The 21,052-nt window shown below is 41.7% G+C and overlaps 1 protein-coding gene across 2 annotated transcripts in view; it reads left to right on the top strand.

The window, feature by feature from the left end:
* Positions 1 to 15,205: 15,205 nt before the first annotated feature.
* The window catches only part of nsf (N-ethylmaleimide sensitive factor, vesicle fusing ATPase), an 87,177-nt gene continuing 81,330 nt past the window's right edge, over positions 15,206 to 21,052 (top strand). Inside the window, exon 1 of one of the 2 annotated variants that reach the window (XM_008113243.2) lies at positions 15,206 to 15,343. In XM_008113243.2, the coding sequence (XP_008111450.1) occupies positions 15,332 to 15,343 (12 nt within the window). In that variant the 5' untranslated portion in view covers positions 15,206 to 15,331. The remainder of the gene's footprint in view (positions 15,344 to 21,052) is intronic. The other variant, XM_003222418.3, reaches the window with a different exon arrangement.

Genomic DNA, 21,052 nt, shown 5'->3' with positions numbered 1-21,052 from the left:
AACTGGAAAATGAAGTGCATGAAGCCGATTGGCTGAGCCTGCAAAGACCTGGGGATTGATTTAATATTGTTTATGTTATGCTGCTGCAGAACCTGCTTGGACAAGTTTTCAGTGCTGACTGAGTACTGCTGGTGTAGAGAGCAGTGTGTACTCAGAGAGGCCTGGCTATTTTGAGGCCTGTTTGCTGCTGAGAAAAGAGGGAGAAGAACCAGGACTATATTCTTCTCTGAAGCAGATTTCTATACTGAGAAAGGACTATTTATGACTGTGGACTTCTGTAAGTGATCAGATGGACAATTGTAAATACTATTGTTTCTTATCTCTTGGAATCAATAAAGTTCCTGTATTTTTGTTTTGCAAACTTGCGTGGCATGTTTTTGTTCTGGGGGTGACTCTGATCGTGGGCACACGTAAGAGCTTCCATTTATCACCATCAATCCGCTACATACACTGCCCTATATCCCAGCAGATTATCAGTTTATCCCACATTATCCCACATTATCTGGCAGTGTAGATTCATATAATTCATTATCTGCTTTGAACCTGATTTTCTGAATCCAGCCTGCTATATAATCCAGTTCAATGTGAATTTTATACAGCTGTGTGGAAGAAGCTGCAGTGCAGAATGGGTCCTAGAAGGGCCCCATCTGCACCCTAAAGGGCATTGTTGTTGATATGCTGATATGCGAAATAAAAGTCTGAGGCGCCTTCTACATTGCCATATAATCCAGATTATCAAAGCAGATATTCTACATTATTTGCTTTGGACTGGATTATATTAATCTACACTGCCATATAATCCAGTTCAGTGCAAATAATCTGGATTTTATATGTCCATGTAGAAGGAGTCTGAGTTTCAATTTTTATGGAGTAAAGCTGAAACATCTTCTGCATGTTGTCGACCGCACTTTAGGGGATCGGGCCCTTTAGGAGAGACCCGACCCGGTCCTGAGGGAACGGACCTTGGCGAAGCCAAAAGGAGAATATAAGCCGCAATACAACCTGAAGCCTGAAATGAAGAAGGTCCGCCAAAGATGAAGGAAAATCCGCCAAGGAGTTTTTATTGAGCAATTCAGCTGAAAAGGATGCTAATAGCGATCATTCAATCTACTAGCGTAACATATGTTTCAAATAAAGCCATATTTATACAATGTTTCGGTCTGACAGCCCTTTGAATTTCCCGCCCCGCTTCCCCGCCCATCTGATCGTGGATAGGCTGGGAGGTTGAACGAGGCGGGCTTTCGTTTCCCGCCTTGCTCTGCTGGCCCAATGGGGAGCCGCTTTTTGTCCCCCCTCGGGCCAATCAGAGAGGAGGAGGCGGGAGCTATTGAAACAATGAGGTGACAGGACAGGAAATATCAGATTAATTCTGGCCCAGCCGATTTCTAAAGGAATTAATGGCACCCATCAAGGATGTCCGGGGTCCTGTCACGTTCACAAGTCTTTAGATATGTCTTGGGGGTGTCAGACGGGAAGTAAAGAAGGGTGGTGATGAGCCGTCATTGACGGGCTCCACAGGAGGTGCCCTGGCCTGGGATATGACAATGTTTGCCTTGGGGCCGAGTCACCTTTAGGAATCTGGTGACTCAAACCCTATATTGTCCATGCGATCGGAATGAGATTGGATTAAACTGTGGCAGATTATCCTTTTGTTTTTGGGAAGGGAGGTCTGGGTCATGGGGCTAAGGTTCACGTTGGGGTCATAATATTTCCCATTTGATTTCATGATTTGACAATTATATGGGATAGAATGAAAATTAAAATAAAGTTGGATCATAAACCCAGCTGGGAAAAACACATATTTTCCGGGGATCCCAAAGAGTATAAATACATATAGGCAGATAGGTAGATTTCAAGGAGGAAAGGGAGAATCCATAGAGGGGGGGGTTACATTGCACAAAGGGGAACCATGGATGATATAATCAATTGAAAACATTTGATAAGAATGAGGTTTACAACATCTGGGGAACCCAATATGGAAATTCATAAGAGTGGAGTTCTAGCAGCATGATTTCACAATTCATGACGTTAGCCCAACGATTAGAAATTCATACAACAGTGGGTCATGAGGGTGTCCAGGTACATAGAATATGAAAATTCACAAATACATGAGGGAAAAGAGTTCATAAGGAATTCATAGAAATGGCATGGGGAAGGGGCACATGTGGGTTGCAGTCTTTGGAAGTATAAGATTTCATAAGTCCAGGCATAGGTCTGGGGAAGAGTGTTCTTCTCCTTCATAAAATTATGAAAGTATGAATGAAACGTGGAGGGCACCCGTCCGGGCACCCCCTGGCAGCTGTAGAGAGGGTAAGGGTTCTTGGAGAACTATGTTTCCCCAGCGAGAGAGCGACCCCCCATCCCCAGTTCACAGAAAGGGGCTAGGGATCTCTTAAAACCATTCCGCGGGCCGCGGGGAGAGGAAAGTCCGGGATAAGGCAGCAGTTTAGCTTGAAAGGAGCCGTCGGTCCCGTTTGACAGTCAGCTGTTGAGGTGCCGAAAACTGGACCGATTCCGGTTCCGCTGGTTGTCTTCGAGTCAGGAGCCTTAGAAAGGGTTAGGTCTAAAAGAGGAGCATTCTAGGGGTAATTTTGATAGAGATATGAGCCAATTTATATCGTCCGCCATGTTAATCTATGGCGGAGAACCTCAGCCGGAGTTAAAGGGACGCGAGAGAGAGAGAAATTGCAGGCAAAGGAAGGAGTCAGGGAAAGATACAAAATAACCAGATAGAGAGTGTTATTGTTAAAATAAATGCTACTTTTATTGGGGGATTTTGTTACATAGTTCAGGGAAGGGGAAAGTGAAATAAAAAAAGATCTCTTAATAATAGTCTGCTGCGGTCCCGTTCCGTTCCTTTGGTGAGCGATCCACGGAACTCTCCGCTGCGTTTTCAAATCAATTTGAAAGCTGGGGTGACGGTCATCATGCAGAGTTCACTATAAACACTGCATAACAGATTATGATCAATGTCTAAAACAGCCACTAGGTGACATGCAGAAAACGTTTACTGTTGTCAATTCTTTCTCGATCCAAACGTTGAGCTAAGGGGCCCCCAAGTGGTATCAGGAGCTGCAGTTTAACAAGCAATGCTCTAGAGCTTAAACTCTACCTAGAAAGCAAAATGCCCAAATTGCAGCTATTGTACTTTGGCTCTATTGTGAAATGACATAATTCACTGGAAAAGACAATGATACATAGTAAAATGGGATGCAACAGGAAAAGAGAAAAACCACATTATAGGTCAAAAGCATGTAAACCTGAACAGGAATTACATACAACTTTCATGATTGGCTATGAAAAACAGTGTAAAAACAACATTATCAAACTGCAATATATATTCACCTGAAACATCTCCAGATAGCAAGAGATTAACATAAAATTAGCCATAAATATGTCTGCGTAAATGAACTCCTTTCACCTAGATGTTTTTTCCAGCTTTCTAGGCAGCATTTAAGTTTTGCTGGTCATCTCAAAAGTATAATTTCTGCCTGCCTTCTTGTCCTAAACCGAATGAGAGCTTCTTTGTTCCTGACCCTGGGCTCACATTCCAGAAATCTGCAGTTCCAGCTACACTACCATATAAAATCTAGATAATCTTCTTTGGACTGGATTATATGGCAGCATTTATCTGCTTAGATAATCTGAATTTTATGGCAGTGTAGACCCAGCCTGCTTCTCTTTGTGTGCACATTATTATACTTTTTATTCTCTAAAGTGTTCCCAAGAGACACTCCAAAAGATCCACTCAAGCAGAAAGCTTTGAAATAGTTAAACAGAAGCTCTCTGAAGTTTTAGGTGCTTTTATTGTCTATTACAGGGAAAACCAGCTGCTGCCTAATCAATCAAAAACTCAGACAAGTGCTTTTCATCTTAAAAACAGACAAACATCTCAGGCTCTTAGGATTACCCGGGAAGGAATCCCACTGGAGTATTGCAACACACCAAAATACCTGGGAGTCACTCTGGACCGTGCTCTGACTTTCAAGAAGCACTGCTTGACTATCAAGAAAAAAGTGGGCACTAGAAATATTGTACAAAAGCTGTCTGGCACAACCTGGGGATCACAACCAGATACAGTGAAGACATATGCCCTTGCGCTTTGTTACTCTCACCATGTTAAAACAGTGGATGTGGCTCTTAATAAGACATGCTGCATTATCACAGGATGTCTATGCCAAACACTTCTGGAGAAATTATACTGTTTAGCTGGTACTGCATCACCTGATATCCACTGGGAAGTAGCAGCCAGTAATGAAAGGACTAAGGCATTGACATCTCTGGCCCATCCTCTGTTTGGATATCAGCCAGCAGCTTCCTAAGATCTACAGAGATACTCGCAGGAACACATCAGCAAGTAAGAGTCCAAAAGTGGCAGGTAAAAACCTGGAACCTCAACCAGTGGCTGATACTGGATGAGAAACTCCCTCCTGAGCACACAGAAGACTGGACAATTTGGAAGGCGCTGAATAGATTACTCTGGGATGAGATGCAGAGCCAATCTTAAGACATTGGGCTACAAAGTGAAGTCCATGACATGCGAGTGTGGAAAAGAGCAAACCACAGACCACCTACTACAATACGGTCTGAGTCCTGCCACATGCACAATGGAGGACCTTCTCATAGCAATACCAGAGGCACTCGAAGTGGCCAGCTTCTGCTCAAAGGAAATTTAGCCTAATGCCAAGTTTTTAACTTTGTTAATGTTTTTTTAATACGTTATAGCTGTATTGTCAATTTGCTTCTGACACTATAAATAAATAAATATTCCAAAGGATCATCTAGTCCACTCTCTATTTCTACCAAGCACAGTGCTATCAGTATGATTACAACTTCCATATTTCAAATGAAGGGTAAGAAATGTAGTATGATGTAATGTTTGCAGTGTTGGTAATGGATCTGGGAAAATTTCATTTGTAGTCTGCATTGAATCATGAAAACTCACTGGGTGTCCTTAGTCTAATCACTCTTTCCCACCCTGACCTATCTCTCAAGATTGTTGTAATCATAAAATGGAAAGGAGACCCATGTTTATGACCTTGAGTTGTTGGCCACTGGAACAATATGTTAATGTAACCACTAAATAAATAAGCCCAGCTAAAAATTAATTGCAGAGTTGAGATATGAACCGAAGTGAGATATAAACTCAGAATGATCTGGTTTACAATGAGCTACAATAGTAATTATCAATGCTCAATCTTCCTTGCCATGTATGCTTGTGTGTGTTCTTAACAGCTTGCTTCTGATAATTTGCGTAAAGCAACACAGTGCAGAAAATGGGACGGTGGAATTTGCAGCTTCTATTAGAATTCTGGTTTCCATGGTGACAATTTCCTTTGCTTTTCCACTCTGATGTCTAAGTTCATCCAGAACATTCTTCAAACGATATTGCAAAACTGCCCTGCTTTCTCATATATGGCTTATGACCTTGGGAAGAGTAGCTTTGAAAAGAATGTTTAAATAAAGGAAATGGCAGTTTTTGAAATGAATAAGCTGATTAAACTGACACACACAAAGAGAGTGCAAAACTCTCTCTCTCTCTCTCTCTCTCTCTCTCTCTCTCTCTGTGTGTGTGTGTGTGTGTGTGTGTGTGTGTGTATCTATTCTATGCAATGCAGCAATTCCCATTTGTGTTGTCAAGGAACAGCAACCCAAATACTGCAGCATGACTATTGCAGAATGCAGGAGGTTGAATTTTCCCTGCACGCCATAGTGACATGCAACAAAAATTGATAACAGCCATCTGTCCTAAGCCTTCACTTTCACCTCCCACTTGTAGGCATCCAGAGGCAGTTAAATGGCTATGAATGGAAATAAAATTAGTTTTTAAATGGTGAAACCGAAAGATTTGTGCTTTACGTATTCCTGCTGTGCCCCTCTAGTGTAAATTAGGCCATTTGCAAATACACAATCCTTGATCTGAAAAAAGATACAAAATTATGTTGTATTCTTCAAAAGCAGTTTGTAAAGAATCTATCTCTTTTTTTGGCTGTGTATTTTCAGTTTTTATTCTTGTACAACATAATTTCCCTTGAGCACTTTAAAGTCCCTTACATAGGGAGCTCAGTGGCCTTCTGACTCATCCAGCACAGATCCGTCACCGTTTTATCCATTGTAATGCATCAGCTGCCCAGGGGCCATTCTCTTTACAAAAGTAGAGCAGAGCACAAATTTATCCTGTGCTTCTTCTGGTACTTCACAGACAATTAAAGCCAAAAGGCTTGAGAGGAAGCTTACTGGAGGAATTTTCCTTCTCGATTCCTCTGTCATGCACACAGATAGAATTTAATCAGCACATTGGCAATTATGATTTAATTTTCTTCTGAACAGGTTTCTTCTAGTTTATGTATAAGCCGTTCTGTATTGCTCAACCACATTGTTTCCAGGACCTTGGACAGTACATCAGGCACTATACTCTGAAATACGGACTTCTGCCATCTCAGAAAATAGCTACAACAGAATATGTGTCATTTAATTGGCTTTAAGCCCCGTCTACGCAGATCATTTAATGCAGTTCAAAGTTAGCTGCAAACTGTGGCGGCCAGACCACAAATTTCCACAAAAGTGCAAAAAAGAAAGTCCTTAATGTGCATCAGTGTTTTGTTGTTTGTGTAATCACCACCCTGGTCCTGAATGGATTCCAGGATTTCCTTGTAATAATCTCACAGAAAATCCACTTTCTTCAGTATCAAGTTGAAACTGCATTAAATTTTTAGTGTAGATGTGCCCATATAGACAACTCTCCATCTCCTTGCAAAAAACCTGGAATTCCTTTGAGGGTTAGCCTACTAGGAGGTAAGCACTCCAGTACTTTTCTGTTACATCCTGCATGCTGTAATCTGTCTGGAACCATGAAGGAGACACAGTGGTAGGTCTGTGTTCTGGTGATGCTCAGGAAGGATGATTGGGTACAGAAGGAACATTTTCTGAATGTTCCTTTTTCAGAAGGTCCCTGCTAGAGGAATTTCCCAGAAGACATCACAGCCCTGTTTTAACATTGCCTCACTACAAGCTACTTCCAGTGGGATAATGAATTCTATGAACAGAAAGATGGAGTAACCACGGGGAGCCCTCTTAGCCCAGTCATAGCAAATTTCTACATGGAACACTTTGAGAAACAAACCCTGGAAACAGCAACAAAAATATATGCTTCAGATATGTGGATATGTACAGATGTCTACGTATCTATGAAAAGTCAAGTGGTGTAATACGGAAACAGAGATTTTAAAGAAAATAATGTACATACAAGTATTTACAATACCTTATACATATTTATGATTCTATTAATGTGAAAAGAAAACATAGTTATCCTGTTTGTACAATGTCCTGACAGGGTACTATTTTTATAACGATATCAACGATAACAAATACACATTGGTATAAGTCACACAAGAACATATATCAACACTTTTTTGTCAATAATAGATGATTTAAAGTCCATATATATTCACTGTACTGATACAGGTGGTATTCAAGAGTTCAACAAGGATAATAACAGTGGTATATTGTAGTTCAGGAGTAAACACAACAAGGTAATCCTAGGTACATAGTTCTTGTTTCAGTATCTTCTTCTTCTTCAGGTATTGTTCTTCCTTAGTATATTTAGAAAAGTACATGAAAGTCTCTAGTTTGTTGTATGTAAATGGTTCTGCTGGGATTTCTCAGTGCATCAGTACTCCTGTTCTTTTCACATTAATAGAATCACAAATACGTATAAGGTAGTGTGAATACTTGTATGTAAATTATTTTCATCAGATATGTGGATGACACCTTCACCATTTGGAGCCATGGAGAAGAACTAAACAAGTTCCTGGATCACATCAACATCACCCAAACATCCAATTTACCATAGAAAAAGAAAACGAAGGATAACAACAATTTCTAGGTGTCCTAGTCAACCACAAATCAAATCAACAATTGGGACACACAGTTTACAGGAAAACTATGCACACTGTTAGATACCTACATAAAAACTCCAACCATCATCCAAGTCAAAAAGAAGCACAATTAAAGCCATTGTAGACCATGCACACAAGATCTGCGAACCTCACCTCCTCTAAGGTGAAATGAATCACCAAAAGTGAGCTCTACAAGCTCAGGGAGCGGTCAATCCTCCTGTTTAAGGAGCTCCACTGGCTGCCGTTTATTTACCGGACCCAATTCAAAGTGCAGGTGATTACCTATAAAGCTCTGAACGGTTTGGGACCCATCTACCTTCGGGATCGTCTCTCCCCCTACGAACCTGTACGGTCTCTTCGGTCATCGGGGGAGGCCCTCCTCTCGCTTCCGCCAGCGTCACAAGCGCGGTTGGTGGGGACGAGGGAGAGGGCCTTCTCTGTAGTGGCCCCCTGGCTCTGGAACTCGTTGCCTAGGGAGATCAGGCAAGCCCCCACCTTGATGGCATTTCGGAAGAGCCTGAAAACCTGGCTTTTCACCCAGGCCTTTGGTTAAGATCGCTCATCCCCATCATAATTACAATTATACTCCTCGACCTTTTGTACTAGTTGCTCTTTTCCTGATTACTTGATATTAATTCAGGGCTCCTCCCTACCCGATGTGATCTTAAATGAATCTATTGCACTTTATCTATTTAAAATTTGTAACTCATAATGTGCACCTTGCTTATCCGCTATTGCAACCTCATTGTTTTTAATTCGATGTTTTAATACCGTGTTGTATTTTTTCGGCTGCTGTGTATATATTATTATTGGTTTTTATTATTGTTCTTTGATGTTTCATATTTTATTTTATCATTGTTTTGTATCTGATTTTGCTGTGAGCCGCCCCGAGTCCCCTTCGGGGGAGATGGAGGCGGGATATAAATAAACTTCTTCTTCTTCTTCTTCTTCTTCTTCTTCTTCTTCTTATTATTATTATTATTAATGGGTATTCTACAAGAGACATCAGAAAAGCTACAAGACCAAGAACAAACCATACCTAAAGATCCACCTAAAAGAAAAGCGTTCTTAACATATATCAAGGGAATCACCTACTGCATAGGGAAATTTATGAAGAAATACAACCCACAAACAATCTAGAGACCCACCAAGAAAATTTAACAAATGCTACAATCAGCAAAGGATAAGAGGAATCCTTATCACTGCAGAAGTCTACCATATTCCATGCAGCTGTGGACAAACCTACATAGGGACCAACAAATGCAGTACCCAAACATATCTGGCCACCCCAAAAGAAGAAAAAAAACCCCACACTGTACTTCAGTGCTCTAAGTCCTCAGCCATGGAGGTATCCAAATTGATAGAATGCTTAAAGGTCTGAAAGCCACTGAAACGTCAGGAAAATGAGTAGGATTGCACAACTCCCCATCAGAGGCGGTCCAACCATAAGGCGAAATAGGCATTTGCCTGTGGCGCCATCGTCCCGGGGGCACCATCGTCCTGGGAGGAGGGCACCACTCTCCACCTCCTTCTCTTTCGGGCCTTCCAGCGGCCGCGCTGGACCTTCCAGCCAGCGCAGACCCACCTTTGCACCACGCAAGCCCACCTTTGGGGCCTTCAGAGATTGTGAGGTCTGTAGGAACTTGGAAGCTAGGTATGTGGGGTTTATATATCTGTAGAAGGTCCAGGGTGGGAGAAAGAACTTTTCTTTGAAGCAGGTGTGAATGTTGTAATTAATCACCTTGATTAGCATTTAATGGCCCTGTGGCTTCAAGGCCTGGCTTCTTCTTGCCTGGGAGAATCTTTTTTTGGGAGGAGTTAGCTGTCCCTGATTGTTTACTGTCTGGATTTCTTCTGTTTTCAGAGTGTTGTTCTTTATTTATTGTCCTGATTTTAGAGGGGTTTTTTTTAATACTGAGGGCTATCTGGGTTATCTAAGTCCACACTGCCCTATATCCCTGTTCAATGTTTAGTGCTAAATTTGCAAATATAGTAATTCCTACATAACATTACCATGTATTGAACTGCTTTTTCTATTGATTTGTTGTAAAACATGATGTTTTGGTGCTTAATTTTTAAAATCATAATGTAATTTGATGTTTTATAGGCTTTTCCTTTATACTTCCTTATTATCCAACATTTTCGCTTATCCAATGCTTTTATTTTTCAGTGATTGGTTTGGGGGGGCGCCAAAATTCTGTTCGCCTACACTTGAAAAATACCTAGGGCCGGCTCTGCTCCCCATTCATTCATTAGGACAACTAAGGTCATTTCTGTCCCCAATTCAGGCCTGAAACCAAAATGAGATTAATCCAGACATTCAATCAGTTTCAACTAAGAATGAATGGAATTACACAGCAAATACCAGCTCAAGTATCACGTCAAAGAAGAAGATATTTGCAACTGCCAAACAGTTGTAATCCTGGGTATTCAAAGAAGATAGGAGGAGTCTGTGGGGAGTATTTCTTTAACTACTTCCTGAATGACCATGCTGGGAGATTCGATGATTTGTAGTCCAAAAATGCCACTTTCCCATTCTCCTAATGGTGCTTTGAATGTGATTTCCTGCTTCTCGGCAGGGGGTTGGACTGGATGGTTCATGAGGTCTCTTCCAACTCTATGATTCTATAATACAAAGAAATGGGAGGAAGGATGAAGTATTATCCTTAGCCAGTGTTTGCGAACTCTTCCAGACCCCTTCATAGTCTCCTGGGGCCAGGATTTTGAGAATAGAAAGGGATGAATGACCTCAGAGCCTTCATGAGTTGAATTTTCTCCACCGGCCACCTCCAGCCCCTGTTTGGTGGCAAATTAGCAGCAAATAATGCATTGCAATGTGCACATTTAAATAAATAGATCAATATCACTCAAATGCCCTCTTTCTAACTCATGAACTAGTTTAACTCCATGTACAAAAAGGCATTAGCAAATGAGTTTATACTCTTTCTAACTCATGTCAGAAAGAGTATGAACTCATTTGCTACTACCTTTTTGGAGATGGGGTTAAACAAGTTCATACTTAATCATAGCTCTGTTCATTTCTGATGTATGGTAGTGCCAAGGTGAAGTATGGCAGAATATGATCCTTGAAATTGTGATACAGCCAGCCCTCCCCATTTGTGGATTTGACTATTCACGGATTCAATTAAAATGTTCTTTCTAGGAATCTAGAGGTCCTCCTTTGTAACTCCATGCTCAACTTCTGCCACATATTGCTTGTCAAATCATGCTGAAAGACCTAGAAATTTCTTGTGAACATCTCTCTAGGAATTGCTATGTCTTCCAATACAATTCTATAGTTAATTCTGGCAGAACATGACTGCAGAGTCACGCTGAAGAACCCAGTGATTCCTGGAGATGTTTATAAGGTAAAAATTAGTAATTTTATTCTTCTTATTTTCACTTTGACAGGATGTCCTGAACCCCTAAACCCAGTAAATGTGGAGAGCTGACTGCAATAACAAATATAATTAGAACAAAATACTATCTTACTGGTTTCTTGTAAACTAGAGGCACTAAAATGGTGGTATTTGAACTGGTGCCAGTTCCTGAGTCATTGTACCCAATAGGCACAAATATAATGCTAAGTGTCTAAAATGTTTATCTGTCCCCTCAAGTCAGGCCTCATCTGCACTGCCATACAAAATTATTATTATTATTATTATTATTATTATTATTATTATTATTATTATTATTATTATTATTATATTTATTCCCTGCTTTATTCACAGTGGGCTGCTGAATGGTCAGGGATTTCTCCTTGAGGACCAGTATGTAATAGCTGTCTGAACACTCGAAACAGCTTAACCGGGCGGTTCGTGGAAATGAAATGGTTACAGCAAGGAATTATATCTCTGCTGCCTCTATTGCTGTGGAGTAGGCTTTTAAATATGCTCTAGCCTGTGCTTGGTCATATTTGCTTTGAGTTCACCGCCAATACCACTCTAGTCTCCATTTCACTTGCTTCATTGCCGCCAACTCCTTGGAAAACCAAGGGGTTGGTTTGGCTGTGCTCTGTGAGAGGGGACGTTCAGGAGCAACTGTACCATTTCCCCATTCCAGAGGTCAGCCAGAGCTTTGACAGAATTGCCTGCCAAGGTGACAGGAAAATCCCCAAGAGCTGCCAGAAATCCATCCGGATCCATAAGCCTCCTGGAGTGGACCATCTTAATCAGTCCCACACCCCTGCAGAGGTTTGGAGTCCCAGCGAGTCTAAACCTGACTAAGTAGTGATCGGTCCTTGACAAGGGGACTGTGACAAGTTCCTTCACACCACCATCACTACCATCACTATCATCCTGCACAGAAAACAAGGTCCAAAGTGTGTCCCCAGCATTGGTAGAGCAAGACATCACATGGGACAGACCCATGGTTGTCATTAAGGCCATGAAGTCTTGAGCCACTCCCAACAGAGCAGTCTCAACATGGATGTTGAAGTCTTCCAGCACTGTTAGCCATGGAGACTCCAAGGCCAACCCTGAGATCACCCAGGAGACTGTTGAGCAGCGGGGTGGGCAATTCTGTCCTGATCATCCCTGTTCTGTCCTGGTCACCCACCTTTAGGTAAATACACTTGAGCACTGTTGATTGTGGGATGGGGAGCCTGGTCAGAGGGATGGAATCATGATAGATCACTTCAACTCCATCTCCCCTGCTGCTGCACAGAGAATACTGGTGGGCAGAGTTGAGAGAGAATACCTCCCGCCCCACAGTCTCATGCAGTCAGGTCTCTGTGATACAAACCAGGTCAGCATGCTCACCCAGAATTAAGTCCTGGGTGGCAGTTGTTTTTCCATTTACTGATCTGGCATTCAACAGCAGCATTTTCAACCTAGGGGGACTGTCATTGTGATTATCCAAGGTATTAGATATAGGAGACACTTTGGGGACAATAAGCACTCTATTTCACTGCTTATTTTCTTGGTACTGACCCCCCCGCCCGGCAACTCCTCATACCCTGTATAACTCCAATGGGAGTCCGGGGCTCCCTCCCTCTTTGGAAAAACACATCCTTCCTGTATGGGGCAGGCTAAATAAAAACCTTAGATAAAATCAGGCAGGCAGATGTCAAAAGTAAAGTTTTTTCGTGTCAGGATAAACTTGAGAAACTCCAAGTCGCTTCTGGTATGAGAGAATTGGCCATCTGCAAGGATGTTGGCCAAGGAATGTTCAGATGTTTTACCATCCTGTGGGGGGTTTCTCTCATGTCCCCACATGGTTAGCTGGAGCTGACAGACAGGAGCTCACCCCGCTCCCCAGATTGCAACTGTCGATCAGCAGTCCCACGACACAAGAGTTTAACCCATTGCACCACCTGGGGATACTATAAAAGCAAGGTGGTAGACTTGAGGACTGCCAAGCATAGGGACAGGCCCTCACCCTTGTGTCACCCCCACAGTCGCTCCCCACCAAAGGATGACCCCCTATGGTGTCACCCTTTCAGTGGTGCCCCCACCCCCACAGGCATTTTCTTTTTATCCCCCAGCCCCTAGAGGCAACAGGTGTTTCTGCTGGACCCTTGTTTGCGTCAGTCCAGTCCAGTCCAGCCAGGGCATGAGCCTGCAAAGAGCCATTTGCCAGGAGCTGGGGTCATAGACAGCTGCAAACAGCTCACAAACAAATGCTGCAAAACAGCTCACAAGAAGCAAATACTGCAAGCAGCTCACAGCAACAAACTCTGCCTCTTCCTTCCAGTTCCTTGCTGATGTTTCCTTGGCTCTTTGGTATCTTTGGATTGTATGGCAGTAAAGACTCATGCCCCTTAATAATAACAACAACAACAACAACAACAACAACAACAGGAAAAACTCAGCCGCTATCAGGACCTCAAGACTGAACTTCAAAGACTCTGGCAGAAACCAGTACAGGTGGTCCCGGTGGTGATTGGCACATTGGGTGCCATGCCAAAAGATCTCAGCTGGCATTTGGAAACAATAGACATTGACAAAATTACGATCTGCCAACTGCAAAAGGCCACCCTATTGGGTTCTGCGCGCATCATCCGAAAATACATCACACAGTCCTAGACACTTGGGAAGTGTTCGACTTGTGATTTTGTGATACGAAATCCAGCATATGTATCTTGTTTGCTGTGTCATACAATGTTGTTGTGTCAATAAAATAATAATAATAATAATAATAATAATAATAATAACAACAACAACTTTATTTATATACTGCCCTATCTCCTTGAGAAGACTCAGGGAGGTTTCCAACATGGCAAAACATTCAATTGCCAGAAACATTCACAAACAGCTGAATAAAATTCCACATTATCTGTTTTGAACTGGAATATATGGCAGTGTGGACAAAGATAGCCCAATTCATAGCAGATATTGTGGGATTTTCTGCATTGATATTCTGGGTTATATATCTATGTGGAAGGGCCCTCAGGCCCCTTCTACACTGCCCTATATCCCAGGATCTGATCCTAGATTATGTTTATCCCAGATTATATGGCAGTGTAGATTCACATAATCCAGTTCCAAACAAGTAATCTGTGGCCTTTTCACACAGCCATATAACGAAGAATATCAAGGCAGAATATGCCACAATATCTGCTTTGAACTGGAATATCTGCCATATATATATTGCCATATATCCCAGTTCAAAGCAGATAATGTGGAATTTTATTCAGCTGTGTGGAAGAGGCCTGAGATTGGATCCTGGGATATAGGGTAGTGTAGAAGTGGCCTCATATAATCCAGTTTAAAGCAGATAATGTGGATTATATGCTTTGATCATCTGGATTATATGGAGGTGTAGAAGGGGGCTCAGTTTGCCTTAAACCCACCTGCACTGCCCTAGAATGCAGTTTGAAACTGCATTGAATGATCAGTGTAGACATTAAGACCTTCGATTTATGCCAATGTATATCTCGATTTCGGATCCTACTTGAAACATAGCTCTTCCACATCTGAAACAGCACGCAGCCAAAAGAAATGTTCATTTTTCAATGCTTTTTACGTGCCTGGTTTGACTGCCTACCTGATGGACCAAGAGATATTTGAAAAGGAAGCAGCAATGGAGTTCACACAGTAAGTATCCGCATTTTCGGCCTAAACGTGAAAGGCGCCTCTTGTGGGCAGAAGACACAATGCAGGACCATCTCTATGCCCACGGCTAAAAAAGTATTCGGCTTTAAAGCAGCGATTCCCAAAATCAAGTCTTTAGACTTCAACTCCCAGGAGCCTCAGCTGCCTTGACGAATGATGAAGGATTCTGGGAATTGAAGTCCAAAAATAAATAAATATACATGGCAGTATTACGTCACTGACAGGCCTCTCCAACCTCTTCGAAGGCTGGCAGAAGGATGAGGTCTTAAGAGAGGGGCGGAGTCAGATTTGGCCACACCCCTTACGCTGTGCGTGCCTCTCCGTCTGCTTTCGTGCTCTGTTTTCTGTCAGTCCTTCGCTGGGAACCGGCTGAACAAGATGGCGTCCCGGGTGAGTCAATGGATGAATGGCTGGCTGAGGGAAAAGCTGGGGAATGACGTGTCTTCTGGACGAACTTTTTAGTATTTGTTGCGTTGCTATTATTATAGCCTTGCTAATGTAATCCCTCAGCGGGGGCACACCTCTGTCTCCCTCTGTGAGGAGAGGCTTACACTTGGATGGAGGTGACCTGAGTTCGAATCCTCGCTTGCATTCCCTCAGGCGCCAATGAGGAGATTCTTGGGGGCGGGGTCGTCATCCTCCCACAAATAAACTACCTCGCAAGGTTGCTGTGAAAGGCATTTGGCTGATAAACCGCATCAAATATCTTTAAACTTTTTATTTATTAATTGAATTTGTTTACTGTCTGTTTTGGAAGAGTAGGCGGTACTTAGAGAGGTGGATTTATCTGTTACAGAATGGGCACATCTACACTGGCAATATAACTGCCATGGAATCCTGGGATTTGTAGTTTTTCAAGGTCTTTAGCCTTCTCTGCCAAAGGAATGCTGGTGCCTCTCAAACTACAGATGCCAGGATACCATAGCATTGAGCCCTAGCATTGAAAGTGGGGTCAATCTCAGTTAATTCTATGGTGTAGACCAGGCATTTAAGTGGCAGAGGGGAAAAAGGAAAAGGCCAAAGGCTATTAGGAATTGTGGGAGTTGAAGCCCAAAACACCTGGCAGGCCAAAGTTTGCCCATGCCTGGTGTAGACGAACCCAAGGGTAGGCTATCTCCCCACTTTGACAGAACCCTGCTCCAAGCAGCAACAATCCCTCAATGAATCCCTATTTAGGTTTCTGTGAGTTTTCCAGGCTGTATGGCTATATTCCAGAAGCATTATTTCCTGCATCTGCATCTATGGCAGACATCCTCAGAGGTTGTGAGGTCTGTTGGAATCTAGACAAGTGAGGTTTATATATCTGTGGATTGTTTAGGGAAAAAGAACAGTATTAAAGAACTCTAGAATCAGGGCAGTAAATAAAGAATACCACTCAGAAAACAGAGGAATTCCAGACATGAATCAATCAGGGCCAGCTAACACCCCCAATGAAGTAAGGCAGTAAGCAGCCAGACCTTGAAGCTGAAAGGCTATTCAATGCTAACCAAGGTGGCCAATTGAAACATTCACATCTGCCTCAAACACAAGAGTTGTTTCTCCCACCCTGAACGTTCCACAGATATATAAACCCCACTTGACTAGTTTCTAACATACCTCAAAACCTCTGAGGATGCCTGCCATAGATGCAGGCAAAACGGCAGGAAAGAATGCTTCTGGAACATGGCCAAACAGCCTGGAAAACTCACAGCAACCCAGTGATTCCGGCTATGAAAGCCTTTGACAACACATTGAATCCCTATGTATTTATGGCTTGCTCAGTGACTACATTTTACGCTGTCCAAAAGCTGGTGCTATCTGTGCATTCCTCAAAACAGTATCTTGCCCCTTCTGTCTTGTGAATGGCTCCTCCCTTCAGCCTTCATATTACTGCAGTAAATAACAAGGATGGTGGATGGAAGGGATATCTGCTAATTCCCATATTCATGAAATAGATGGCTTTCCTCGAAGATAGCAAAGGAAAAGTTGCCCTTCTCAGCCATCTGTTACTCCTGAAATACAGCATTGCAGGACGGGTAGCCTGCCTGACAAATGCTGCAGTGTTTTTCCTCTGTCTGTGATAAATACTGGTTGGTAACCTGTGGCTAATAAGGTTTTGTTGCTGTGTCACTTCCTCCATTTCAAAAAGGAGCATCTGCTGTGTGAATAAATAGCTCAAGGCGTTTATGCGGTGAGCGCCTTTACTGCATTGTATTCTTGGTTTGGCAAGCAGAGGACTGCCTGCAACCTGCCTTGTAGTTTGCGCCTGCAGTGATGCTACTGGATACTGTGATGCACTGCTTTATTTTCCCAGGGGCTCAAAATGTTCTTGGCATTTGGGGACATATGAAATAGATGAAGCAATATTGAGAAGTTAATGGTGGGAAAATATTAATGAAGCTTCCTGTTTAAAGATTGGTACCCCCTCCCCACACAAAATCACAGAAGATTTAAGTGGTTGCTGTGAATTTTCTAGGCTGTATGGCCATGTTCCAGAAGCATTCTTTCCTGACGTTTTGCCTGCATCTGTGGAAGGCATCCTCAGAAGTGGTGAGGATGGCTGCCATTGAAACTTGCCTTAAACAGACAAGTGTTTTTTCCCACCCTAAACATTCCACAAATATATAAACCCACTTGACTAGTTTCCTCACAACCTCTGAGGATGCTGGCCATGGATGCATGCGAAAGGTCAGGGAAGAATGCTTCTGAAATATGACCATATGGCCTGGAAAACTCACAGCAACCCAGTGATTCTGGCCATGAAAGCCTTCGACAACACACTGAAGATTGTAAGCTTTTGCCACCAAGAGTATCTGTTTGATAAAGGCCCTTCTACACAGCTATATAACATCCACATTGAACTGAGATATATTGGTGTGTGGACTCATATAATCCAGTTCAAGGCAGATATTGTGTATTATCTGCCTTGATATTCTGGATTATTTAGCTGTGTGGAAGAGCCCAAAGAAATGGGGGTTGATCTCATAGATTTCTAGCAGAGTGATCTCAGATCCTGTACTCTGTAACAGATTCGGGTATTTTTTCAGAAGGATGATGGGAACTACATCTTTGTGCAATGAAGTTGTTGTATACTTAATAGTAAAAGGCAGTAGACTATATGAAAGGAAACCGGAGTCATATGAGGAAAGTGGCTTGACATTCTTTGAAGCTTAATAGGAAGAAGGTTTCAAAGAAAATATACCAGTGGAGAATTAATCTTTCCATTGAATTGTGTTAATACAATGAAAATCCTGTTTCCCAACTACACTTTAGAGAGAATAGAAGACTATATTGTTAATTTCTATACCTTGAACAGAATTTTAACCTTCAAGCCAACAACACTGATTTCCCCTGCTGATCTCCAGCAAGAGATATCTCTTATTAGAGGAATAAGGAAGAATTACAGACATAATGAGGAGTCTTAAAATGTTGATGATAATTCTGATAATATGTGTACCTGAAATGCCATGGACAGCTTGAAGTTGTACCTGATTGTCAATGCAGTGTTTGTTTCTGGCCCCCAAACAAGAGAATGGTGTGTTGAAAGACTGACTTGCTCAACTCAATCCTATAAATGATTATGTAATCATGACGGAAATGAATGTGAAAGACACACAGCCCTGTGTGTACATAAGTTGCCTGGTTATGGCTGATCTTCTACTCCTTTCATGGAGACTGAATCCTCACATTGTCACAATGATGTTGCTGTAAGCTAAACTTCTCCCAAACCTCATGGTTGCCTCAAAACAAAAATGGATTGCAGAGCTGTAAAAGGTTATTTTCAAAATGGAAAAATGTCTGTAAAAATAGCACATGCTGTAAGCAAGTGTAAGGTAATATACATTGGGGCAAAAAATCCCAACTTCATATACACAATGATGGAATCTGAGTGGGTAGCTGTGACTGTCGAAGAATAGAAGAGATTTTGATGTTGCTTGAGAAATTGATTAATATTTTGACTAAATATCTAGCTGCTGGAAAAGGAAAGTGTAAAGGAACTGAAAATCACACTGCCATCCATCACACATATAGATTTCTGTTGTGATTCCACTTGCAATACCATGGATAGTTCTAGTCACAGTATTTTAGAAAGGATATTATGGAGTTTGCAATAGTGCATAGAAGGGCAAGCAAAATGATCAAATAGTGGAAACAAAGTCATGGTGTTAAGAACTTCTTTCTTAACATAGATCAAAGGCTGGTAAGGATAGACATGATAGCAGGGTATAAATGTTGAGAAAGCTTTATTTTCTTCAATTGCAAGAACTCAAACCATCTACTGAAACTGAATGGTGAAAGATTCAGGCTGAATGAAATGAAGTACTTAGAGATGTCAAATACTAGAATTTGCTACTGAGTTTGTAGCAATGGCCACCAATTTGGATAGCTTTAAAAGAAGTCTATTCATGGCGGATATGCTTGTCAGTTGTCACCAGTCAGGATGACAACATGTTACCTTAAATATGGGAGCTTTTGTGCCTATAAAGGCCAGTTGTTGGGAAACAGTAGCATGAGGATGCATTTTTGTTCTCTTTGTGGACTTTCTGTAGGCATTTGATTGGCCACTGCCAGATAAACCTTAGGATAAACTTTTGGTGTGATTCAACATGGCTATTGGAGCCCCCGGTGTGCAATCAGTTAAATGCTTGTGCTGGCAGGACTTCTAACGGACAGGTCGGAGGTTCAAATCCGGGGACAGTGGGTGAGCTCCCTCTGTCAGCTCCAGCTCCCCATACAGGGATATGAGAGAAGTCTCCCACAAGGATGGTAAAACATCAAACATCTGGGCATCCCCTAGTAATGTCCTTGCAGATGGCCAATTCTCTCACACCAGAAGCGACTTGCAGTTTCTCAAGTCGCTCCTGACATGGATAAACAAAATATTCTTATGCCTAAGTCTTACTATGGAGGTGGAGTTATATGTGCAGTTTCCATAGCTCAGTCTTTTATAAAATATGACTGGGGTTACAGAGGCTTTTCAGTCTAGAAGGAATAATTAGGGAACAACAACCATAACTTAAGTGGGTGGGCAAACTGTATTTAAACATTGTTGAACTCCAAATTCTATCAAATCTGATGACTACAGGTTGCACATGAATTTATTTTTTATATATAAGTGCATTCTCATGTCAGGTTTGCTTTCTTAACGTGCCCAAATAAGCCTACAGTCCTAAACAGTTACCATATAATTCTGTGACAGTCTTACTACAACATACAGATATGAATCCTTTTCTGGAATTTGTCTTAATGCCTGAATACAAATGTTAGGGGAATACATTTTCATAATTGGTAAATTTCAGATACATTATATTTGTGAGTTGCAGAAATTCAACAGCTCTTCATATAGGGTGTATATGCTTGTTTAATTAGAAAATTTTCCTATTGGATATTGAAGAACAATCGCTAGAATAAAGAATAGGATCTCCTGTGGAAACCTCTGAAGCAGTTAAGCTAGAATTGAGTAGTATCAACATATCCTCAATTATTGAAGAAATATGTCACCATAGACACTATTCATGTGTTCTCCAGGGAATTTCTCTGCAGCTCTTAGAAGATGGATTGGGTGACTATCTACTACTGCCCTAGAAATGTCATGTAGTTACTTCCTTTTCATGTTTCTCTCCCAATCACATAACCATAAGTGTACAGCTTACTAGGATTGCAGCTGCAAATATTTGTGCCAGGTCTAAGGGATAAACTAACTAACTTTTGCTTACTCACTTATGGGAAGCAATAACTGCCGCTAGAAAAGTGGTTAGGGAAAAACCTGAATCATTCAGGGCCTGATGTCATACTTAACAGTTTTCTGAATTATGTGTTCTGTGTTTTCATAGTGCTTTATTTAAATTTACCCCCCTGTGTAAATGGGTTCACATTGCAACCGAGGATTTAATGTGACCTAATGAATGTTTAATGTTGTGTTAAAACAAGAGAGTTCCTCTTACCTTGTTTTTGGATACCAGATAGAGCCAGTAATAGTTTTACTGGCTCTATGGTATCCAAAAACAAGGTAAGGGGAACTCTCTTGTTTTAACACAACACATGAGAAAGTTGTTTTGAATTTCATAGTGTCTAATTTGAATGCATAAACATATAATTAAAAACTCAAAGTGTAATGCC

The sequence above is a fragment of the Anolis carolinensis genome, chromosome 6, assembly GCF_035594765.1.
Source record: "Anolis carolinensis isolate JA03-04 chromosome 6, rAnoCar3.1.pri, whole genome shotgun sequence".
NCBI classification, from domain to species: domain Eukaryota; kingdom Metazoa; phylum Chordata; class Lepidosauria; order Squamata; family Dactyloidae; genus Anolis; species Anolis carolinensis.
The sequence above is the reverse complement of the archived record's forward strand: the minus strand, read 5'-3'. Positions and strand labels throughout refer to the sequence as shown.